Source organism: Hyperoodon ampullatus (genome assembly GCF_949752795.1).
Source record: "Hyperoodon ampullatus genome assembly, chromosome: 4".
NCBI lineage: Eukaryota > Metazoa > Chordata > Mammalia > Artiodactyla > Ziphiidae > Hyperoodon > Hyperoodon ampullatus.
The window spans coordinates 33659235-33683949 of record NC_136917.1 but is presented as its reverse complement, the minus strand read 5'-3'; the positions used below and the strand labels follow the sequence as shown (position 1 = coordinate 33683949).

Genomic DNA, 24715 nt, shown 5'->3' with positions numbered 1-24715 from the left:
CACACTGTTGGTGGGAATGTAAATTGATGCAGCCATTATAGAGAACAGTACAGAGGTTCCTCAAAAAACTAAAAATAGAGTTACCATATGATCCAGCAATCCCACTCCTGGGCATATATCCGGAGAAAACCATAATCCAAAAGGATACATGTACCCCAATATTCACTGCAGCACTATTTACAATAGCCAGGACATGGAAGTAACCCAAATGTCCATCGACAGATGAATGGATAAAGAAGATGTGGTGCGTATATATATATACAATGGACTATTACACAGCCATAAAAAAGAATGAAATAATGCCATGTGCAGCAACATGGACAGACCTAGAGATGATCATACTAAGAGAAATAGGGCAGACAGAGAAAGGCAAATATCATATGATATCGCTTATATGTAGAATCTAAAAAAAATGATAAAAATGAGCTTTTTTACAAAACAGAAATAGACCCACAGACATAGAAAACAAGGTTATGGTTACCAAAGGGGAAAGGGGAGGAGAGAGATAAATTAGGAGTTTGGGATTAACATATACACACTACTATATGTAAAATAGGCAAACAACAGGACCTACTGTATAGCATAGAGAACTATACTCAATATTTTATAATAACCTACAAGGGAAAAGCATCTGAAAAAGAATACATGTATATGTATATGTATATGTATATATATATATATATCTGAATCACTTTGCTGTACAACTGAAACTAACACAACATTGTAAATTAACTATACTTTTAAAAAAAGAAAGAAAAAAAAGGAAAGTGTCAAAGATATAACTACAGTAAACTCAGACTTTGACTATCATCCATGCAACCATTATTTTTTTTTTTTAATTTATTTTTGGCTGCCTTGGGTCTTTGTTACACTGCATGGGCTTCTCATTGCTGTGGCTTCTCTTGTTGCGGAGCATGGGCCCTAGAAGGCGCGGGCTTCAGTAATTGTGGCTCACGGGCTCTAGAGCATAGGCTCAGTAGTTGTGGCGCATGGGCTTAGTTGCTCCACAGCATGGGGATCTTCCCCGACGAGGGATCGAACCCATGTGCTCTGCATTGGCAGACGGATTCTTAACCACTGTGTCACCAAGGAAGTCCCACGCAATCATTATTGAGCACAGTTGTGGACCAGGTGCTGTTAAGGTACAGGGGACACAGCCTTGACTGCAGCAGGTGCACTGGAGTGATGCGGACAATGAACAATGGATAAAACAAGTGGAGGATTCTGGTCCCTGCACGCACTCAGAGGAGGCCCTCAGAGATTAGGGGAATAGGAGAAAACCCACATAGGGCTAACACTTTTCTCGATGGTCAGCTTCCACACCTTGCTAGGTGTTAAAAATATTTTAAATGTCACCTCTGGCTTTATAGTTGCTGCACACAATATCCCCCCATGATCTCCCTGGCCTTCTCTCCTATTTCTCTCCCCACTATTCACTTGGCTTCAGCCACACAGGCCTCCTTGCTCTTCCACACCAGCCTCAGGGCCTTTGCACAGGCTGTTCCCTCTGTTTGGAAGGCTCTTCCCCAGATCTCCATGGCTCCTCCCTCCTCACCTCCTTCAGGTGTTTCCTCAACTATCATCTCCGAGAGGCTTTCCCTGACCACCCTATTTAGTTCAGTAACCCCCCAGCACACCCCCCTTTCATTAACCTGCTTAATGTTCCCATTCCTAACATTCTCCGTAATTTCTTATTTATCATGTTCACAGTCCTCTCCTGTGATGAAACGTCAGCCCCACAAGGCAGAGATTTGGGTTTGGCTTGTTCACACCTGCACGCCCCCAGTACCTAGAACACTATGCAATAACATAGCCTGGCATGCTATGTTTGTTGAGTGAATGCATGACTGTCAGATTTGTAAAAGGAGGAACGTAATGCCTAATTCATCTCAGGGCAGTGGAAAGATGAAATGAGGGGAGACCTATGAGCCACAAAAGAGAAGTTGTGACAGGAGAGATACCCATGGTGGGGTTGGGGAACACTGCCGTGACCGGCTCAGGATTTTTTGAAATTGGGGTGAGATTCACGTGACATAAAATTAACCATTTAAAAGTGAACAGCCCAGTGGCATTTAGTACATTCAACAATGTTGTGCAACTTCCACCTCTATCCATCTTGTAGCATGTATCAGAACTTCATTCTTCTTTATGGCTGAATAATGTTCCATCATGTGGATGGACCACAATATTTATTTATTTATTTATTTGGTTGTGCCAGGTCTTAGTTGCAGCACGCAGGCTCCTTAGATGTGGCATGTGAACTTTTAGTTGCGGCACGCATGTGGGATCTAGTTCCCTGACCAGGGATCGAACCCCAGCCCCCTGCATTGGGAATGTGGAGTCTTAACCACTGTGCCATCAGGGAAGTCCCTGGACCACATTTTGTTTATCCATTCATCCATCCATGGACCCTTGCGTTGTTTCCGCCCTTTGGCAGTTTCTAAACACACTACTATGAATGTGGGTGTCCAAGTGTGTGTTGGAGTTCCTGTTTTCAATTTTATCAGGTATCGACCTAAAAGCGGAATTGCTAGCTCATAAGGTAACTCTATGTTTGATTTTTTGAGGAATTGCCAGACTGTTTGCCAGAGCTGTTGAAAGCAGACCCCCATCTGATAGAAGACTGGAGATCGGTTTATTCCTCCCAAAACCCCTGCCCAGAACACAGCACTTCTTTCCAGGACTGGTCATGACCATCAGCAGCATCTGTGGTCTCATAGTCCATAACCCTGGAAACCCGTGAGGTGGGGGCCCAGATGGGGAAAATGAGTCATGGGGAGAAATTGACGAGGGCACTTAGCCTAAACCCCCTTCCTTCCCCGCCTCACCCCATGTTCCAGGACCCCCTTTCAGTGGCCCTGGGAGGCCGGAGTCCACCCTCACTGGGCATTGTCGGCTCCCAGCCTGCAGCGCCCAGAAGCCCTTGCAGAACGGGGGGGAATAAGCCAAGAGCTGTGAGAAAGAGGTGGAAACGGCAGCGAGACTTGCACACTGTTCCCAGCTCAGGACTGCAGACCTTCCTGTTGGCAGCTGCCACTTCCCCCCTCTTCCACCCCTACCGCCCACCAGCACCCACCCCCACTAGCTGCTCCCCTTCCCCAGCTGTGCCTCCCCACCTCTGGCCACCTCCGGCTATCTTTCTTTTGTTTCCTCTAAATGCTTCTTGTTAAAGCCTTTAAATATTTCAAAATTTCAAAATATTGTTTGCAGGGCCTGGTTCACAGAGTTGATGAAATGTCATTCTCATGACCATGGGTCTATCCATGACCCACTTTACTTTACTCATTAATTTTTTTTAATTCCATAAGGTATACCCACAAGCCCTCAACAAGAAGTGGGAGATGGCCCTGCCCTCTCCCTCCACCACCCTGAATTCTGTTTCTTATTTTCTCACTCCTTTATTTTTTTTATAATAATCACTTGTATTTTTATTTATTTATTTTTAATATCTATTTATTTGGTTGCACCGGGTCTTAGTTGCGACAGGTGGGATCCTTAGTTGCAGCTCCAGGGCTCCTTAGTTGTGGCTGGCCAGCTTCTTAGTGGTTGCATGTGAACTCTCAGTTGTGGCATGTGTGGGGGATCTAGTTCCCTGACCAGGGATCGAACCCGGGTCCCCTGCATTGGGAGCGTGAAGTCTTATCCACTGTGCCTCCAGGGAAGTCCCACTCCTTTATATTTTTAAGTTTTCTTAGACATGTTTGTATGCTGAAAACTTATCTTGTATCAATTTCTCTGTCTGAGCTTTATGACTCGGGTGGCTTTCAGATGGGCTTTGGGGACTTCTTTTTTGCTCAAGATTCAACTATGATCAAATCATCATATCACAGGCTTTAAATATATTACAATTTTATTTGTCAGTTACACCTCAGTAAAGCTGGGGGGTGGTGGATAAAGATTCTACTACAAAACCTGTCCAGCTGCAAATTAAGATTTTTGCACTGCATCCAATTTTTAAAATGAAGAAGGGAGGGCTTCCCTGGTGGCACAGTGGTTGAGAGTCTGCCTGCTGATGCAGGGGACACGGGTTCGTGCCCCAGTCTGGGAAGATCCCACATGCCACGGAGTGGCTGGGCCCGTGAGCCATGGCCACTGAACCTGCGTGTCCGGAGCCTGCGAGTCCGGAGCCTGTGCTCCGCAATGGGAGAGGCCACAACAGTGAGAGGCCCGCATACCGCAAAAAAAAAAAAAATGAAGAAAGGAGTGTGTTGTCAGGACCCAGTCATCTGGCAGCTGACCCCCGGGGTTCTTTTTCACAGACATGTAATATTCCACTGTTTCTCCAGTTGCTACTGAGGAAACATTAACATTCTGTTAAAGTCTTAACAGCCATCTTGTTAATGTGCTGCCTTTAAAGAATCATTGGTGTTGCTCCTTTTAAGCAACTCGCCTCTCTGTTCCCTCTTACTTCCCCAAATCTTGGGGATCGCTGGGAGGGGGGGTGAAGTTGGGACACTTTGTGGTCCGGCTACCCCTGAGGAGCCCTCTCTGAACTGAGGCCATCGGCTGCCCTGTTGGCCCTGCAGCTGCTTATAAACCAGCTATTTATAGCCCCACCCCACTCCCAGCCCATGTCACTGCCCACTTCCTTGGGGCCACCAGTGAGCTCAATGCTGATGGGGAAGGGGAAGTGGGTTGCTAGGTGCTGGGGTTTGTTTAGGGTTTGAGGGTGCCCCTACAATTTCCTGAAGGCCTTCATTTCCTAGAAGCTGAGAACACTGAGGTGACAGCTCAACTTACTTTTCTTACCTCAGTCAGTTTGGGGTGAGGGAGGAGGTGCAACAGGGCGCTGGGACCCCGTGCGCCGTCCTTGGCCCTAAACACAGCCCTCTAAGACATCGCAGCTTCTTGCTTCACTTCTCATTGGCTTTGGGCTCCTCCTCCACATCTTCCTCTAGCCCCCATTCAAATGGGGTACAAAGTGCCGCTGAGACCCCCATAGCCCCAGCCCCGGGAGACTGAGAGGCCTGGGCAGTCTTGGGGACCCGGGCTAAATAGGCGCTTGTGCAGTGCTCCCCTACTCTGCCCCAGGGCTGTGGCCCCAAACAGCTCAGCTTCTATATTTAGGAGTTTGCTCAGCAGTGCCAGGGAACTATAAATACGGCCCAGCTCTGCTGCTGCCTCCCAACTCCCCAGGCTGGGCCAGGCCAGGTGGGGGCCAGGGCTTAGGAGGATGCCAGCTGGGCCAGGGCTGAGTCTGCACCAGGAGTCCCTGGTCAGGTGGATTCTGGAGGCCTGGCCTCAAGGGAACCCAGGTGTCCAGCCTGCAGGAGGAGACAATGGGCCCATTGTTGGGCCTTTCCCCAGGTTGAAGGCCATCAGCCTCTGGCCTCCCACCCCCTTCCCTCACTCCATGGGGTTTCCTGGCGCAGGGACAGCTGTCTGGCCTCACAATAGCTGTGCCGTCCTCCTGGAGCCAGCAGCTGGGCTCATCCGCATGGGGGCTGGCCCGGCCCCTTCCTCTACCATTGTCTCCCTTCCAGGGGGCTTCCTGTTATGCCCCTCTACCCGAAGACCCCATCTGACCCCCTCTCTCAGCTTGGGCTTGTGAGGGTTCTGGGCATGGGCTGATGGCACAAGAAGCCAGGGGGCAGGACACTGGGGTCCCCTCATCTCCCTCCCCGCCGCAGAGGACAGCAAAGAAAAGGGTATCATCCTAACAGCCACTGCTGTAGTTCACTGAGTGTCTACTCTCAGCTACATCCCTGCAATCCACTCACTCTCTTATGATCTCACCAGCCCTGCTGCGAGGTTCTGGCCATTTCATAGATGGGGAAACTGAGGCCCAGAGAGGCCACATCACCCACCCAAGACCACACGGTCCAAAACATGGGGAATTCCCTGGCAGTCCAGTGGTTAGGACTCCATCCTTCCACTGCACGGGGCATGGGTTTGATCCTTGGTTGAGGAACTAAGGTCCCGTAAGCCATGAGGCGCGGCCAAAAAAAAAAAAAAGGTACATGATCTCCCACAGCACCACTCTCACTTATTACTAAATAGATTTTAAGAAAATAAAAAGAAGAAAAGACTGGGTTTGCCCAGGACCTCTGATATGAGATGGTGGTGCCCTGTGACTGTGCATGTCATTTTACTACTCTGTGCCTCAGTTTCCCCATCTGCCAAATGGAAATCACAGCACCTGCCTTCTAGGCTACTGGGAAGATAAGTGAGTTTAATCCCTGCAAAATGATTAGAGGGCAGCCAGGCATACAGTAGGTGCCGGATGAATACTGTCATCCACTGTGATGATGTGTTACCATGGCAGCTATAATAATAAAAATAAAAATATAATATAATAAATAATACTATCATTATGATTGGCTGACTAGTCCTGGATCTGCTACTTCCCAGCTGAGGAATCTCAGGCCAGTGGCCCAACCCTCCAGGTGCTGGTTTCCCATCTGAAAAACAGGGATGCATGTCCCTACCTCACAGCGTTGTGGAACAGAGGTCTCGAGATTGTCCAGGGCTTTGGGGCTGGAACTTCAGGGCAGAGGAAAGGGGGAGAAACACTGTGACACCTCAGCAGGGGCAAGATAATGAAGCCTGTAGTGGGCTTCCTTCAGTGGAGGGTAGTATTACTAATTATGCAGCCCTACTGGGTGCAGGCTTTGCTCTGGTTCTACAGAGACACAAATGGACCAAAGTCCTGTCCTCCAGGCTGACAGTTTAGGGGTGGGGGTGGGAGGCAGAGAGTAAACAAATTAAGTAGGTAATTTGTGATGGGGGGATGGTGAAGGGCTACAGAGAACTGAGAAAGTAGGGAATATTCGGAGGATTACATTTATGACATGGGGACGGGGGGTGGGGGGTTGGTCAGGGAATGTTTGGGCAAAAACATGAAAGAGAGGAGGGAACGAACCATGAGTTTATCTAGTTCTCTGGGTAAGAGTGCTCCAGGCAGAGGCAACAGCCTGTGCAAAGGCCCTGAGGTCACACCATGCCTGGTGTTTTCCATAAGGAAAACTGTAGCCAAGCTACCGAGGAGAGAGTGGGAGGAGGTGAGGGCAGGGAGGTGACATAGCAGAGCAGGCCGGGCCTTACGGGCCGAGGAAGGACTTGGGGTTTTACTCTGAGTGAGGTGGGAGCCATGGAGGGTGCTTGAGCAGAGGAGGGGTGAGATCTGACTCAGGTGTTCCCAGGCACCCTTGGGCCACTTGGAGGGGAAAGGAGTGGGGGTGGGGGTGGGGGGGATGTCCCTCTTCGTGCCTTCCCCGACCCTTCTCTCCTATATCACTGGTTCCTTCCTTACCCTGCTCTGTGAGGCCAGTAGGCAGGAATTAGAATCCAATTCACCAGAAAGGAAAACTGAGTCCCAGGATGGTTAGACCTGCTCCAAGGGCCCAAGACACATCCCTTGCGGAGGAGGAGGCATGATTGCAACCCTTGGGCAGCGACTCCCCCAGGCTGGAACCTCTACCCCCCAGCTTTTTCAAGCACCAGCTGTCAGACCTGTGGGCCTCTTGGGGGGAGGTGGGGGCATGTCCAGCCCTGGAATTTCTAGCTTTAAGGGAAAAAAGCCAAAAATCCACCTTGGGCCTGGTCTGGCCCCCTCCCCTTCCAGTCTCCTCCCATGTCCACTCCCCACCCCCTGAGGAAACTGAGGCACAGAGAGACCTCAGTTACCCTGATGGGACCCCTTTCCATGCTCTGTCCAGGTCAAAGGGACAGGAAGAGCAGGAAGGGGTTAATTTTAGGACTGGGGGTGCTCCACCATCCCTGGGATAATGCTTCTCTGCCTTTGGCCATGAGTGACCTTTTTTTCCCCACAATCCCCCCCTTTTAAACTATTATGTACTTAATATTTTATTTAATTTTCTAAGCCGTTGCATCCTTGAATCCATTCATTTAAAAAAGAATCTTTATATTGATGTCCTGATTGGGAAACCCTTCTCATTGCCTCAAATAGTCTGTAAATTTGCAAATAAATAAGAACACAAGGAACATAAAACCATGGATTCTAGCTGGATAAACCTCAGGGCCACCAAGGTGTTAGCACCCAATAGAGACTTTCTCCTGGACCTTGGGCTCATTGCAGGGACGTGGGGACTGAGCTGCCTACCTGTGGATCTCTGCTTAGCCATTTGTTACCTGCACCTCAGTTTCCCCCTTCTGCAAAATGGGAATCATAGCGACACCTGCCTCGAAGGTATTTCGAGGAGTAAATGAGTTAAAACAGATAAAGAGATAACTCTAGGCAAATCAGTGCTTTCTAAATAATAGTGTTTTTTTTAAAAAAAAAAGATCAGAAGGCTCAAGATAAACCAGTCATATGACTTATTTGAAAAGGAAACAACTCTCCTATCATGTGATTCTCTGTTGACTAGTGCAGTGCCCAGGAATGCCCAAAATATAAGTTTCCTACCAGGTGAAACGCTGACCCAGAAAGGCCAGCTCCAGAAGCATGGTGGCCCCGAGGTCTCGCAGTTTCTCTTCTTGGCATCAGCCTGGCATCCATGAGGGCCCCTTTGTGCCCCTCCCCCAGCTCTTCTTTGGACTCTGGCCTCTCTGTGCCTCAGTTTCTTCATCTGGAAAACAGAGGAGGAAGGTCCTGTTAGCTCAGAGGCTGGCCCTGGAGACTCAGCACGAGAGGCAGCGAGCACAGGGTGGTCCCCCAACGTGGGTGCCCTGAGCTATTATTTCTGACGTGGCTCCTCCCCAACCTCAGTGCCAGACAAGGCAAGACTTCCTCCTTGCCCCTGGGATCAGCCAACCCGAGTGCGCAGGAGCCAGAGAGTTCAGACACTCAACGGGCAGGCTGTGCCTCTATGCCACGTTTTAGTGTGTGTGTGTGTGTGTGTGAGTGTGTGTGTGTGTGTGTGTGTGTGTGGGTGTGTGTGGGTCCCCCACACACACAGCGCCCCTGGGTCTGTGTTTTCACCGCACTTTCCTGTTGGCTTTCAGCTGCCCCGCCAGTTCCAGGGAGGGCCCTGGGCCAGCGGCTGCCCCCGCCTTTATAAAGGGCTGGCGGGCCTTGGGGAAGCCTGCACAGCTGACCGGCCTGGAGACACAGAGAAGCCCTGCCCTATCTTCTGCTTCTCCTGCGGGCAGCTTAGACCATGGGAGGCCCCCACAGTGTTGCCTTGTTCGTCTTTCACGGTGAGAATTTTGGGGCCCTGTGGGGTGGGGGCAGGCAGCAAGGGAGCCCCTGACAGCACCATGTGGTGCTCCGGCCCCCTCTTCCCCGGGGAGAAACGCGAAGTGTGGTTGGCAGCTCTGGGGCCAGGCTCGGAGGAAGCCACATGGTCAGGCAGGGGCTGAGGGCACATGGGGAGAGGGGCTGGTAGGGCCCAGCACCCCCAAGCCGTGGCAGGATCCCTCAGGGTGCTCTAAGAGCCTGCCCTCTCTCCCAGAGAAACCTCTGAGCTCTCTACTGGAGCCACTCTGGGGGCTGCTCCCAAGGCGGGGAAACAGGTTTGGGGAGGGAGAGGGGCAAAAGCGAGTGCTGGGACTCCTGAAGACAGCGGGGCATAGGGGAGCGCTGCGGGGCTGGAGGGCTGGGGGGTTGGGGGTGGGACCTCCCCATTGAGGGGGTACCCCCAACCTGTCCCCCACTGTCTCAGTGGCAAGGGGCAGCCCCAGAGACCCTCATTCTGGCTCCCCTGGGCCCAGCTTGGACTCAGCTGTGGGTGGAAAGGACTTTGCCAGTGGAAGGTTTGAACTTGACTGTTGCTGCGACTTCCCCAGGGCCTCCCTTCCCGCCCCACCCAGGGTGGCTCTACCGGTTATCCTGGGCAGCTGGTTGCCAGAGCAACCAAGCAACAAAGAGAATGAAGAAATGGCATTTGGGGTACCAACCAGAGCTTCCCCAGGCCACAGGAACGGGCTTCCCTGTGCTGGCCTGGGATGGCAGGCGTGAGCCCAGTGGCTCCCGGACTGGGAAGCAAGAAACTGGAATCAGTGTGGTGCACACCTGATGCGGGCCGGTGTGTCACCGGGGCCAGCTCTCGCAGCCCCTGAGTCTCACTTTCCACATCTATAAAATGGGGCAAGACTGGTCTTCACTTTATAGGGCTGTGTTAAAGGTTAACTGAGTTCGTATGCAAACTATTCCTGGTTCACAGAATTAAGTAAATGGTATTTATTATTATTATTATTATTTCACTGGCTGGTCTGGGGGGTAGACTGGAGGGTCCTTAGCAGGAGGAGCAAGGAGAGGATGACTGCCCTGTCCCCACCCCAGGAATCTTACGGCTCAGGCCTCGGCAGGGGGAATGCAAACCAGATGGGACTGGGGGCAGATGACCAGCCGCTCCACTCCCAGCTCCTGTTTGGGCGACTTCCAAGGACCCAGATGGAGAAGTCCTGGTCCAAGAGCCTCCGTAGTTGGGGAGCAGTGCCCAGCCGAGGCAGAGGTCACAGGGCACAAAACAACCTTCCCATCCCCCTGCAGCATCTGGGGACCTTGACCCCATGAATTCCACCTTTTCCAAGCTCCTCTGTTCACCAGATTCTTCCTGAATCTTTTTCTGGGCTCCAAGCCTCAGTCTGTCCATCTGCAGAATGGACACAAACAGGGCAGTTGTGAACGTGAAAGTTGCTACTGGGGACTTTGGGAGCTGGGGACAAATCAGCCCACGTCCCATCCTACCAGGGAAGGCCATTTTGTGGTGTGTCATGCAAAGAGGAACTGAGCCCCAGCCGAGGGGGAAACCGGAGAGGAGGACGAGAGAAATCCTCACACGAGGGAGGGGAAGGACATTCCAGCCTCAGTTTACCCTGGCTGGGAGTGCTTCTGGGAGGGACTCTTGCCCACTGCCAGCCTGAGGGGTATCAAGTTTGGACCTAGGGGCTGAGTGGTCACGGGACCCTCCAGCCTGCACCCTTGACAGCCCCGCAAGCTTTGCTCATTATGATGGACCCCAGAATTCCCCTGGGAGCTCCCTCCAACGGCAACAAGCTATGAGTCATCCCTTCCCTTGGCCCAGGAAGTGACTCATGCCTGCCCTTCCTCCCGGCCCCCATCCCTCCGCCCACCACCCCTTTTGGGTCTCCCTGGATTGTTGGGGTCTGCGCTGCCTCCCTGGCATTCCCACGTGGGCAGGGACTGGACGCCTCCCCCAAGCCCTCCCCATGCCTCCACCTGTTGCTGAGCTGCCCTCCCTGCATCGCTCCCTTTCCCTCTGTTTCCATCCCACCCCCTTTCTAATTGTTTTTCTCTATCTCGCTCTCAATCTCCATAGCTGTGTCTCTCTGTCCAATCTCTGCCATTTCTGTCTCTGAGTGTCCTGTTTCTCTGTCCCTCTCTATCATTGTCTTAACTTCTGTTTCTCTCCATCTGTCTCTCCTCATCTCTCTGTCTCTGTTTCTTTCTCCCTGTCTCTCATCTCTGTTTTATCTCCATCTCTGTCTTCTCTCCATCTCTGTCTTCTTGTCTGTCTCTCTCTGGTGAACCGTGAGGAGATCCCCATCTCTAAAGCCCCTGATGACTTGAGGAGGCCCCAAGAGTGGGGTGCCCCTGAGCAGCAGGTACAGCCTGGGAGGAGGTGCTCATCCAGCACCACCCCCAATGTGAGCCCACAGCATCTTCCTGTGCACAGGGGAGGCTGGGGTGAAATGTCACCACTGGGTCTCCAGACAGCCATCAGGGCTGACAGATGTTGTGGGCGTGGTGTGCATGCACCTATGTCCCTCGGGCTGGAGGATCTTAGATTCGAGGGTGGGGAGGATCTGAGAAAACACCCAGTCCTTTTCCTCCAACCCCCTCATTCTTACACAGAGAAACGTTGCACGGGGAACTCTACTCAATATTCTGTGATAACCTCTATGAGAAAAGAATCTGAAAAAGAACGAATACATGTGGGACTTCCCGGGGGGTCCAGTAGTTAAGATTCTGAACTTCCACATCAAGGGGCATGGGTTTGATCCCTGGTCACGGGACTAAGATTCCACATTCTTCGTGGTGTGGCCAAAAAAAAAAAAAGAATGAATATATGTATATGTATAACTGAATCACTTTGCTCTACACGTGAAATTAACACAACATTGTAAATCAACTATAATCCCAGATAATTTTTTTTTAAAAAAGAAAAGAAACGTTGATGACAGTAAACACTTTGACACACCAGGTGATATTCGCAGGCTTACTTCTCACACTACTCTAGGAAATGGGTCCCGTCACCATCCCCATTCTACAGAAGGGGAAGCTGAGGCTCTGAGAGATGAGGTAACCTGACCACAGTCCAGAATTTGAACTGCGGCTGCCAGGCTCCAGTCTGTTTACTGAACTGCTGCCCACAGAGCCCACAGGTCCGCGGGAGCCAGGACCCCCTCGGTGCTTGGGCCCCTTCTCCATCCCTCAGTTTCTGAAACCCACCTCCAGGTGACAGGTGGCAGACCCTCTGGCCATGGGTGTCCAATCTCTGGGAGGTGCCACGTACTCACTCTCTCCTTGAGCAACGGACGGAACCCAAGCCTGGGAGGGGCCAACAGCCTCCTTTCCACAGTTGCTTCTCTCCTAGCATTGCATCTGCCCTTCCCTGCTCTGGTGACCCCCTTGACCCTCCCCTTCTCTGTTCCAGTGCTGTGTGTCTTGCTGACTCTGTCGGAAGCTGGGTCCCGGAACACCACGGGTGAGTCTGCTGGGAGCAACTCAGTCCACAGCCGGAGCCTGGGGAAGGGGCCCTAGACCCTCACCCACCCCCCTCAGCCCAAACAGGAGAGAGGCCTGTTGCAAAGGGGAAGGCCAGGGTCATGCCTCCCCAACACCCCTTCTTATGGAGATGATCCTGCCCCCCTCCCCAGCCCCTGACTCAGCCCTCACGTTCTGACCAAGGTCTCCATCCCCACAGCCTGTGGGCGGTGCCCTGCAAACTCCTCATGTGTCAATGGCACCACCTGCCGCTGCGCTCCCGGATTCAGTTCTTCATCTGGGGAGATCTTCACCTTCAGCTCATTGGAGAGCTGTGATGGTACAGAGGCTTGGGGGTGATGGAGGGACATGCAGAGATTGTGGGGTACAGTCCAATGCCCGTGGGGGGACATGGGTGTTGGTTGGGGGCTTCAGCCTTTCTCCTCAGGACCATCATCAAGGACAGAAAAAAGAAAGGAAAAGCTATGTGAGAGGTGGAGAGATGAGACATGAATAAACATGGCTTCCTGGAGAGAGAGGAGCTGGGTCTCCAGGAGTCTGGAGTCTGTGCCTCAGTTTGCCCTTTCAGGACTGACGAGGGGGATGCAGAGCTTCCACCCACCCCCTACTTCAGCACTTCCCACTGTGTCCCAATCTGGGGTGCCAGCCAGAGGGCCAAGAAGAGCAGAGCTGATTGTGCAAGCTTCAGGAATGGCTTGCTCCAGCCGCAGCCCAGCCTCAGCAGTATTGCCTGAGAGTCTAATTCTTTCTAAAAAGACACTGATTAGCCATCAGGACCAGTGCTGGGGAGCCAGGTAGGGTATGGGGATCTCTGCCCTGACCAAACTCACGCTTTTGGGAGGTGACCCTGTGCCCTGCTGTGTTCCAGACATCAATGAGTGCGGACCACCCTTGACAGTGTCCTGTGGAAAATTAGCAGACTGCCAGAACACGGAAGGGGGCTATCACTGCACATGCAGCCCAGGATATGAGCTTATTTCTCGGGCACCAATGTTCAAGAATGAGAGTGAGAACACGTGTCGAGGTAAGAATGATCCTGCATCTTCCACTTCTCCATCCATGAGGTTTGGGGTCACTCAAATACTGAGTCATTCCTGTAGCATCCAGGGGTCAGGGCTTTGGTTACAGGTGTAGCACCCAGGTCTGAGTTGGGACAGTTGTACCTGTGCCTTTCCCACCTGCACAGAGAGGCAGGGCGGCATGAGCCAGGGACCCAACTCCTGGCTTTGCCACCTGAGAGCTGTGTGTGTGACACTGGCCAGGATACTTATTCAGAAATCACTGTTAACATGTGAGATGTGATAATACTATTGTGAGTGTACGTTTTTCTTTTGTTTTTTTAGAGTCTCTATCTTTTACAGATAAAAACAAAAGGAGCTTTGCCTTTTATTAACTGTGTGATTTTGGACAAGTTACTTCACCTCTCTGTTCCTCGGTTTACCCATCTGTAAAAAGGGGGTGACCAATGGCGCTTATTACCTCATAGAATTCCAGGAAGGTATAGGAGATCACAAAACACAAAACAGTGATGGCTGTTGGATTTTTAAATTATAATGATTATGATTTAATGCACCCTTTCCAGGATGGGCATCCCTGTGGTTCATGCCCCACGGTGGGTGCTCAGGAGCAGCTGTCCCAGTCCATCCCCTTACCAGGGACCCCAGAGGAGCCTGGTCTCCACACATCACCAGGTTTTGCGCCCTTTCCAGAGGGGGAAGGCAGGCAGGCAGGGAAAGGGGCAGATGGGGTCAGCAGTGGACAGACAGGAGCCACGACTCCAGAGAGGGGTCCAGAGAGGGGATTAGACACGAATACTGAGGAGGGGAGGGGAAAGTGGGAGGGGAAAGTGGGAGGTGAGGAGATGGCTGAGCCCAGGGTCCAGAGGACTCTGAGTAGGGTCCATAGGCCCACCCTGCTGCTACCTTGGTCCCAGCGCCTTTCCTCCTGCCCTGCAGAGGGAGGGCGGCAGAGCCTCCCTGGTGGGAGGGAAGAGAGGACCTCATCTATGTGGAGGTGCTGCTGGTCCACAGGGGCCTCTGTGGGGGTATGCTGTGCTTGAAACACGTGGCCTGGCCAGAGCCTTCATGTGAATTAGAAAAATGTCCCTTATCTCCAAGGTGAACACTGTGGGTTTAGGGAATGGAGAGTGAGTTGGTTTTCCTCTCCCACTTGCCTCCTTGGCTGGACACCCTTGTGCAGTCAGCAACCTGCACAACTGTACATGGTGGTCATGGAGCCCACTCAGTGTGCCTTGACTGGGGGTGCCACCCACCCACTGTTGTGAGTCCCTGCAGAGACACGGATGAACAAGAGTGAGGTGTGAGAGGGACCTCTACGGACCTCAAGGAGGGTGACTGCGAGAGCAGCCTGCTGGTTTGGACCAGAGCTTGCTGCCTGAAGACCTAGCTCTGTGACTGGCTCAGCTGGACTGTCTGTGCACCCCTTCCTCAGCATTCCTACCTTTGCCGCACCTGAGGATGTGTCCACCCATGTCCTGGCCATGGGGTCTGCTATGGGCAGGAGACACGGGCTGACCCCTGGGTTCCTCATCCCACTTTCTCCAGGCATCAGATGGCCATCCTGTGCACCTACCTCATCTCCCAACCCTCTCTGAACCCCAAGGCTCAGGACCCTTTGCAGAGGGTCATTTCCAGATGTTTGGAACATCCCCCCGGCCACCTGGCATCTTATTTGCATGAAACAAAAGAGGGGCTGGCATTCAAGATACTCAATGAGGTCACAGCACCGTGTGTTCCAGCACAATATCTGCCCTCTTCGCCGCTGTTAGTGACTGCTGGGAGGAGGCCTGCCCCTCTGGGGCCCTCTCAGACCCCCCTGGGCCATGGTAGACCCTGGAACCCTGTCCAGAAATGCGGGAGGAGGGAGATTCAAGGACAGGTCCACCGTCCCTGGCCAGCCCTGCCCTGGCTCAGCAACCTGCCTGGAAAAGATGCCTCCTGGCACCCTGACCCCAATTCTCAGCCGCTCAGCTTCCCCACACAAGGCTCCACCCTGAGCCTCCCCAGTAATTCCAGTTCATGGACCTGAGGCAGCTCTGATGACTGGGGCCTGGGAGGACGTTGTGTCAGGGGTGGGCAGGGTGACATCGAGCCCCCAACACACTGGAAGAATCAGATGAACAAAGAGGCTCCCATCTGGACCAGATGACAGAAGAGGTTGTCATCAGGGACCATTGCCCCTGGCCTGACCCTCTACTGAAGAGATCAACCCAGGCCCCACGATGACCCAGACCACTTGGGGACAGAAGATGGAGGCTGAGCCCCACTCGGCAGGGTCCACGGGTCTACGTCCCACGTGAGAGGCCAAGGGCCAAGACAACAGAAACACCTGACACCCTTCATGCATGAGCACCTGCTCCCTGCTACAGCACCCAGCCATTGCCCACTGCAGGCCTTGCTCAGATGTGGATTCTCACCACTTCCTGCCAATCTAGGCGATGCCTTCGTGGGAATCAGAAAAAGGCACCTTCACAGGCCCAAGGCTGCCTGGCCAGACATCAGCCCCACTGTCCAGCACAGCCTGGTGCCCACTGTCCAGGTGGCCCTGGCCTTTCCGGCATCACCCTCATTTTCTGTGCCACTGCCCAAAAGCCTCGTCCTTGAGGGGCGTGGCTCAGGGGTGGGCCTTGGTCCATCTCCATGGAGCTGGAGTCTCAGAGTTAGCGTGGACAGGAGAGTGCTGTCCCGCCAGGGTCACCAGGATCCAAGGAGAACTCAGCTGGCAACACTCACTCTGGGGGAGTCAGGACAAAGGCCACCACCGGTAGCCAAGATGGGGCCTCCCTGCTCAGGGAACACAGCATTTCTCCTGCACTCGGTTCCCAGGAAGGCACACCCAGGCCTTTGGCCAAATCCTTAGGCTGGGACACAAGCAGCTGTGATGTCCCCACCACAGCTGGGAGCTTCCCAGGGAGGCTGAGAGAGCCAGAGCCGGCAGACGGGAGGACTTGGGTCACTCCTGGCCACATCTGGACAACAGAACATCTGGGCCGCCATGCTGACCCATAGGATGCCTCCATGTGAATTAGAAAAGACCCACTCACCGGGGAAGAGAGAGCGGGCCCTTCTGGATGTTTCTATGCTAGGAAATGTGGCCAACCCCCAGCCCAGAAGGCTGTCCACAGCTGCAGACATCCATCATCCTCTCCCTCCCCTTGCAGATGTAGATGAATGTCAGCAGAAACCCAAAGTCTGTAAAGGCCACAGCATCTGCATCAACACCCAGGGCAACTACATCTGCCAGTGCCCACCCGGCTTGGAGCTCAACCTGGAGGACCCAAAACTATGCACAGGTAGAGGCCCTTGGAAGACAGCGTGAGGCTGGCCTGGAGCTGGAGAAGGAGTCGAGGCGGTCCCTGAAGCCTGAGGAGGAGGGAGAAGAGCCTCAGGTTCCTGCAATGCTAAGGGCCTGCCGGGGCCCTGCCCAAGGATTTGCCTCCCCGAAAGGTCCCACCACAGGCCAGGGAGGCGGCAGAGCCTTCTGGGCCTGGGGTTCCCTTGTGGAGTTCCCTGCCCCCGTGAACATCCCCCAGACCTCGCCCCTTACTCATCTGTCACATTCGAGCAGAGGAAGCTGTCACTTCCTGTTCCCAGAAGGGGAACCTCAGTCCAGGGCTGGACTTCCAGACCCCATGGCTCAGTCTCCCTCCTGGTTTTACTATAAAGTGGGGACCATGGCCCCTGCCACGCCCATCTTGCAGAGAGGCTACCTTAAGGTGCTTTGAGGGTGAAGTTGAAGGTCACCAGGTGATGGCACGTGCAATCACAGTGGGGTCCTTGGTGCTGGGCAGTGATAAGCGGGTACAGTGAGAAGTGGAAGTGGGGGGCGCCTGACCCTCTGGCTTTGTCCTCAGATGTGAATGAATGTACCTCGGGAAGAAACCCATGCCACAACTCCAGCCACTGCTTCAACCTCGTGGGCACCTATAAGTGCCACTGCCGTCCAGGCTGGAAGCCAATTCCTGGGGCCCCCAGCGGCCCAAACAACACTGTCTGCGAAGGTTCAGAGCTCAGATGCTATGTTCTTGGAGGCCCACACTTAAAACATCTGATCACATATTCAGTGGCACCTACACAAACCAAACAGAAAGAATGCTGGGGGAGCCCTGCTGTGCCAGGCATTCATTCTTTTGAGGCTAAATGTCAAAACATCTGGGGGTCCTGGAGAAGGAGCTGGGGTGCCAAGAGGAAAGCTCCCAGGGACTCCAGGCAGCAGCTAATTACTAACTGAGACAAAGATACTTCAGTGTTTTCACAACCTGCCTATCTGTATGGGGCTCACCTGCTGTGTGTCAGAACTCTGCACACTTCCCATAAATAACCTCAGCGTCCACCGTTCAAGGATGTGCAGTCACCAGGTGGCATCACCTCCAGGGGTGGGAGGGGGCACTAATATGGGAAAAAGAGGGGCACAGAGAGGAGAGGGGCCTCATCAGGGCTGGGACAGAGCCAGACCCCCTTCTTCGTGTCCCCAGATACGGATGAGTGCAGATCCGGGCAGCATGAGTGTCGCAACTCCACCATCTGCGTCAACACCGTGGGTTCATACACATGTCAGTGCCGCCAAGGCTGGGTGCCCAAACCCGGATTCCAGGATAAGCAAATGGGCACCATCTCCTGCGAAGGTACCTGCCCTGCCCTGACCCCAGACCCCCTCCTACAACAAGCACAGACAATCTCACACCTAATGAACTGCTGTCCTGTCCCCTGCAGAGATCTCCTTCCCCACCTGGACCGCACCCCCTGAAATCAAGAGCCAGGTGAGTGGCCCCAGCAGGGAAGAGGAGGCAGGAAATCCCTCCACTCAGCTCACCCTGTCCACCCATTTTCCCCAAGCTCCCCCATCCAGGATGAGGTTCTCTGACCCAGCCCCCTTCTCTCCCCTCTCTCCAGAGCCTCTCTGGCTTCTTTGAAAGAGTCCAGAAAATGAGCATAGACTTCAACTCATCCTTGACCCAGGAAACCATCCAGGTAAGGGCAGGCCCTGGGGGGAACCCCAGGACAGTGTGGGGTGGCTGGAGGATGCTTCAGTGTGAGTGGAGATGCCCAAGCAGGGGCCTCTGTGTCTGTATGCACAATATACACACACACCATATATATACATTGTACAAACACAGACATACATACACACCCCAAAATGTACACACACACACACACATTTGAGAGGGATATAATGGCAATAGAATGAAGCAGTTGAGAATTTCACCTCTGGAGCCAGGCCTCAAGGTTCAAATACACCCCATCCTACCCGCTGCCACTTCCTGCTGTGTGACCTCAGGCAAGTGACTCCCCCTCTCTGGGCCTGTCTCTTCACTTCATAAATGGTGCCTGCTTCATACAGTTGGTGAAAAGGTTTAAATGAACTAATAGAAGTAAGGCTCAAAGAATAGTGCCTGGCACACAGTATAAGCAGTATATGTAAGTTTTGGCATATGTCCTTAGCCTGGTAGAAATATTGAGCCCCTAAAAAATAATAATAATAACTTTTAAAAAGAGAAATATGCAAGGAACTTCCCTGGTGGTCCAGTGGGTAACACTCCACACTCTCAGTGCAGGGGGCCTGGGTTCCCTGATTGGGGAACTAGATCCCGCATGCATGCCGCAACTAGTAAGAGTCCTCATGCCCCAACTAAAGATGCCGCATGCCATACAAAGATCCCACGTGCTGCAACCAAGACCCAGCACAGCCAAAATAAATAAATAAATATTTTAAAAAGAGAGAGAGAGAAACATGTGAGCCCCTTGTGTCATTTAAAATTTTCCAGTAGCTACATTTTTAAAATATAAAAGTAGGGCTTCCCTGGTGGCGCAGTGGTTGAGAATCTGCCTGCCGATGCAGGGGACACGGGTTCGCGCCCCAGTCCAGGAAGATCCCACATGCTGCGGAGCGGCTAGGCCCGTAAGCCATGGCTGCTGAGCCTGCGCGTCCGGAGCCTGTGCTCCGCAACGGGAGAGGCCACAACAGTGAGAGGCCCGTGTACCGCAAAAAAAAATAATAATAATAAAAATAATAAAATAAAATATAAAAGTAAAGAATAAATTTAAGAGCAAAAGTAAACAAGTGAAATTAATGTAAAAATTGCATATAACCCAGTAGATTCAAACTATTACCATTTCAACGTGGAGCCATATTTCAAGCGACACCTGTGGCTCCTGGCAACTGTTCTGGGGCAGTGCAGACTTAGAAAAGGGCCTGACATAAAGCCCGTGCCTGATAAATGTTAAGTGCTGTCGTTGTTATAATACGTGCACACAGGCATATACTCAGTCCCCTTACTTGTCTTCTGGCTACTGCAGTGTCTTGAAGATTCCCCTGTGTCTGTCCCCCAGGCAACCCAGGTGGTTCTCCAGTGTGTACCCCAGTTGTGGGGGTGGGGTGAGGGGAGGTGAGATCAGGGTCCTTCAGGCAGCCCCTGTGGTGCAATGACCCAGCAGCTGTCACCCAACACCCACAGTACCTCATCATGTCAGTGGATGACCTGTTGAAAACCCCAGGGGACCTGGAGGCCTTGGACCTGTCTTCCAGGCACCACACAGCCACCTACCTGTTCTCAGGCCTCGAACAAATCCTGAGGACCCTGGCCAAAGCCATGTCTGGAGGCTCCTTCATCTACCATTCTCCTGGGGACACAGGTGAGACCCTGTCCTGCCCCACCCCAGCCCCGGGCCCCCCTCATACACCCAGAGCCCCTGGTCACTGTCCCTTGTCCCCTCAGAGCTGTCCCTGATGGTCCAGGAGCAGGGGAATGGAAACATCACCGTGGGCCAGAGCCATGCACGGATGCTGCTGGACTGGGCCGTGGCAGCTGGAGCCGAGAAGTCCGGTAATGGCAGGATCCGGAGCGGGCACCTGAGGGAGAGGGATGGAGAAGCTGGGATATGGCTAGGGGTGAGATTCAGAACATGCAGCAACTGAAAACTGACCCATGGGGAGGGACTCCAGGCATCACAGTGGACTGGTGAGCCCGAATTAGACATCTTAGGAGGGAGGATGGGGCACAGAAGGAAGCAGAGCAGAAGGTAACCAGCGTGTCTGTCCCCCAGGCCCCACCGTGGTAGGAATCCTCTCCAGCCCGAACATGCAGAAATTGCTGGCCAACGCCTCTTTGGAGCTGGACTTGGAGAAGCAAACCGAGCTGGAAGAGATCTACGAAAGTCCCGTCCGCGGTGCCCAGCTCAGGCTTCTTTCAGCCGTCAACTTGGTCTTTCTGAGCAACACGAACACAGATAAACTCAACTCCAAGGTCACCTTTGCCTTCTCCCACCCTGTGAGTCCTTGGGTGGGGAGGGGGGTTCAGCCCTACTGCTCACCCCACGGCCAAGGTCACCGTGGTCCCTCTGCAGCCTTTGTTTCCCCACCTCCACCCACTCTGCTCCTTCCTTACAGGTATCTCAGGGCCTTTGCACTTGCTGTGCCCTCTGCCTGGGACACCTTTCCTCCACATGACTCAGTCCTTTACCTGTCTCCAGTCTTTGTTCAAATGTCACCTCCTTTTCTAGGTCTCCCCTGCTTATTTTAAATTACAATCTGTAATCACGCCCCACCTTTCCCCTTTGCTCTTTTCCTTCTTTCTTTTGCACTCAGCACCTTCTAACACACTATCTAGTTTACTTATTGAATATTTATTAGGTTTATTATTTTCTGTCTGTCTCCCCCACTAGTATGTCAGCCCCAGAAGGCCAGGGACTTGTGTCTGCCCTGTTTACTCCCGTGTCCCCTGGCCTGACACACACAGTAGGTGCTCAGTAGACAAATGCCAAATGAAAAACAGCCCTCTTTGGGTTCAACCCAAGCCCAGTACCCAAGGGTGGGTTCCAGGCTAACCTCTACCACCGCCCCTACCTGCTCACAGTGGGAGACGCCCGGGACACGGCAGGAGCTGATCTGTGCCTTCTGGAAGAGTGACAGCAACAGCAGAGGATACTGGGCCACCTCGGGCTGCCAGACGCTGGGCAGCGGGAATGGCAGCACCACCTGCCAATGCAATCACCTGAGCAGCTTTGCTATTCTCATGGCCCACTACGATGTGGAGGTGAGCAGACCAGGGGCCATCCTCAAAAACCCACAAGTGGCACGGTTGGCTTCGGTGAGACAGGCAGCTGGTTCTTGGGGGTACGGTCCACCCGGTTCTGTATGGTTGCACAGCCCAGGTGGCCCTACACCACACCTCCCAGTCCTTTCCCTGGGACCCCCCAGACCTCCACATGACCCAGCAACTAAACAGAGTGGCCTGGCACTGCAGGCCCTGCTCCGGCCGGTGCCCCTCTGACCGCTCACCCCCTAACAAGTTGTTAAATATCCCTAAAAGCTCCTGAGGGAGCACAACTTTCTGTATGTGGCCTCAGAGGGATCCATAGATACGCTGGGCCATGTGAATACCTGGAATGGGCCAGGCAGAGTAGGGGAGGCTGGTGGTCCAGGCCCAAGGCCCAGGCCCAAGGCCCAGGAAGGACAAAAATGTGGGTTTTGAGGAGCTCATAGGTGTGGCTAGGTGTAGGAGGGGCAAGAGATGAGATGGAGATGAGGGTCAGAGAGGTGGGCTCATCAGTGCTGGGAAAGAAGGGTGCAGCCATTGAGGCCTCATTGGGGACCTTCTCAGGAGAGCTGTCTGAGTGTGTAGTGGGGAAGCCCACCCGGAAGAACTAGGGATCCCTGCTGCACCCATGGGGGTGGGGGTGGCGGTATTTAGGATGAGACACAGCAGGTTTACTCAGATGTTGATGGCAGAGGAGGTGGGGAGGAGATGAGCCACCTGATCAGAGTCCTACAGGCCAGGTCCCAGGTGCCTGTTGGTGGTGGGGCCCACAAGGAGGGCAGGAAGGCCTCAGAGTGCTAATCGAGTCCCTCCCACCCCGTCCTGCATCCAGGACTGGAAGCTGGCCCTGATCACCAAGGTGGGACTGGCTTTGTCGCTGGTCTGCCTGCTGCTGTGCATTCTCACCTTCCTGCTGGTGCGGGCCATCCAGGGCTCGCGCACCACGGTGCACCTGCACCTGTGCATCTGCCTCTTCGTGGGTTCTACCATCTTCCTGGCGGGCATCGAGAACGAAGGCGGCCAGGTGAGGCCCCGCCCCGTGGAAGGCCCCACTCTCGCCTGAGCGCTAGACCTACCTGCGAGGGCCTAGAGTGGAATAGCCCCGCCCACTCCCATCTGGGTCCGGTGGTCGGGCGCGGGAAGCCCAGGGCCCTGCCCATTCGCCCGCTTTAACCCCCGCATGGCCACGCCCTGACTCCGCCTGCCATCCGGCCTCGGGCCCGCCCATCGCTGACGTCACCCGCCCCTCTGTCCCTCCGCCCCGCCCCCGCCCCGCAGGTTGGGCTGCGCTGCCGCCTGGTGGCCGGGCTGCTGCACTACTGCTTCCTGGCCGCCTTCTGCTGGATGAGCCTCGAGGGCGTGGAGCTCTACTTCCTCGTGGTGCGCGTGTTCCAAGGCCAAGGCCTGAGAAAGCGCTGGCTGTGCCTGATCGGCTACGGCGTGCCGCTGTTCATCGTGGCCGTCTCGGCAGCCATCAGGAGCCAGGGCTACGGCCGCCCCCAGTAGTGAGTGCGAGGTGGTGGGAGGGGGCCAGGGCGTGGAGGCTGCACCCAAACAGTGCCCCTGCTCCCCTGTGGCTCCCCTCTGGGCTTACTGGGTGCTGACCAGACCCCTCCCTTCTCGCCCAGCTGCTGGTTGGACCACGCCAACGGCTTCCTCTGGAGCTTCCTGGGACCTGTGACCTTCATCGTTTTGGTAACTGCCTCACTTCCCACCCCACACCTGTGGAAACCTGAGGTGCTTGGCTCCACGCTGAGCCAGCTACACCGGCTTTGTCCCTGTGAATTCCAAGGACACCCCCTAATCCGAATTCTGTGCTCCCCACCCAGTGCAATGCTGTCATCTTCGTGATTACTGTCTGGAAGCTCACTCAGAAGTTTTCTGAAATCAACCCAGACATAAAGAAACTAAAGAAGGCCAGGTGAGAGCAGGGGCAGGGAGGGGGCCTGGCAGGAGTGGGTGTGTGAGGCGAGGACCTTACGTGGCAACTGCCCACATCCCCACAGGGTGCTGACCATCACCGCCATCGCCCAGCTCTTTGTGTTGGGCTCCACCTGGGTCTTCGGCCTGTTCCTCTTCGACCAATCTAACTGGGTGCTGTGCTACACCTTCAGCATCCTCAACTGCCTGCAGGGCCTCTTCCTCTTTGTGCTGTACTGCCTCCTCAACAAGAAGGTGGGCTGCAGGCCGGGGCTGGGACCCTAGTCCTGGGGCCCCCTCCTCCCCTGACCTGGCACCCTGTGCCCCACAGGTGAGGGAGGAGTACCGGAGGTGGGCCTGCATGGTCACCAGGAACAAGTACTCCGAGTTCGCCACATCCACCTCTGGGTCTGGCTCCAGCCAGAGTCAGACTCAGGTAAGGGCTGAGCCTGGAGCGGGGGTGCAGGCCATAAGGCACGTGGGCCTGGGATCAATTCTCACGGGGCTCCTTTCTCTCCAGGCCCTCAGGCCCTCAGAGTCTGGCATGTGAAGGCGCCGTTCTGGCCGGGCCAGCGGCTCCCGTGGCCTCCACAGCTCCCGCACGTGCTGAAGACCTCCTCTCCTCTCCCACTGCTCTGCGCCCTCCTGCCTTGGTCCCCATACGCACCACGGAGAGGAGGGTGACAACTGCCATCTGGCACCGTACGCCAGAATACCCAGCCAGGGTGGACAGTCGGACCTACTGGGCCTGCTTCTGGCTGCCTCTCAGCTCCACCCCAGCCAGGACCCAGGTAGGGGCAGAAGCTGGCCCAGGACTGCAGCCCCTTGCCCTGGCACACAAGGCCCAGACAGACTGAGGGCTCCTGTGCCCAGCCTGGCCCTCCCCCCTCATCTGTCTTTGCTACAGAACAAGAGGCCAGGGTGCTGGGACTCAGCACCGGTTAAGCTAAGACTGAGGTCAGGGGTGGGAGAAGGGCAGGGCCGAAGGCTCACGGTACAGAGGCCCATCTGCCTCCAGGGCAGAGGGTTCTCACTCATGTGAAGGCTGTGGATACTGTGTAATGTTTTTTATCTGTATAAACCTTTCAGTGTTGACACTTAAAATTAAATATCACGTTGACACAGAAAGTGGCATTTCTTCCTGGCTA

General features: G+C 54.0%; 1 protein-coding gene across 1 annotated transcript; it reads left to right on the top strand.

Annotated features, from left to right (window-relative positions):
- Nucleotides 1-9059: 9059 nt before the first annotated feature.
- Nucleotides 9060-24605, top strand: ADGRE5 (adhesion G protein-coupled receptor E5; the record flags this gene model as incomplete). The annotated part of the gene is made up of 20 exons (XM_079702540.1): nucleotides 9060-9099; nucleotides 12522-12572; nucleotides 12792-12911; nucleotides 13461-13616; nucleotides 16773-16904; nucleotides 17466-17612; nucleotides 18087-18236; nucleotides 18325-18371; nucleotides 18505-18582; nucleotides 20067-20244; nucleotides 20328-20435; nucleotides 20656-20879; nucleotides 21465-21644; nucleotides 22480-22671; nucleotides 22926-23152; nucleotides 23276-23342; nucleotides 23477-23568; nucleotides 23654-23822; nucleotides 23899-24003; nucleotides 24088-24605. The coding sequence occupies 20 exons, from the start codon at nucleotides 9060-9062 to the stop codon at nucleotides 24115-24117; spliced, it is 2493 nt and encodes an 830-aa protein (XP_079558666.1). The 3' UTR covers nucleotides 24118-24605.
- Between the last annotated feature and the right edge of the window lie 110 nt (nucleotides 24606-24715).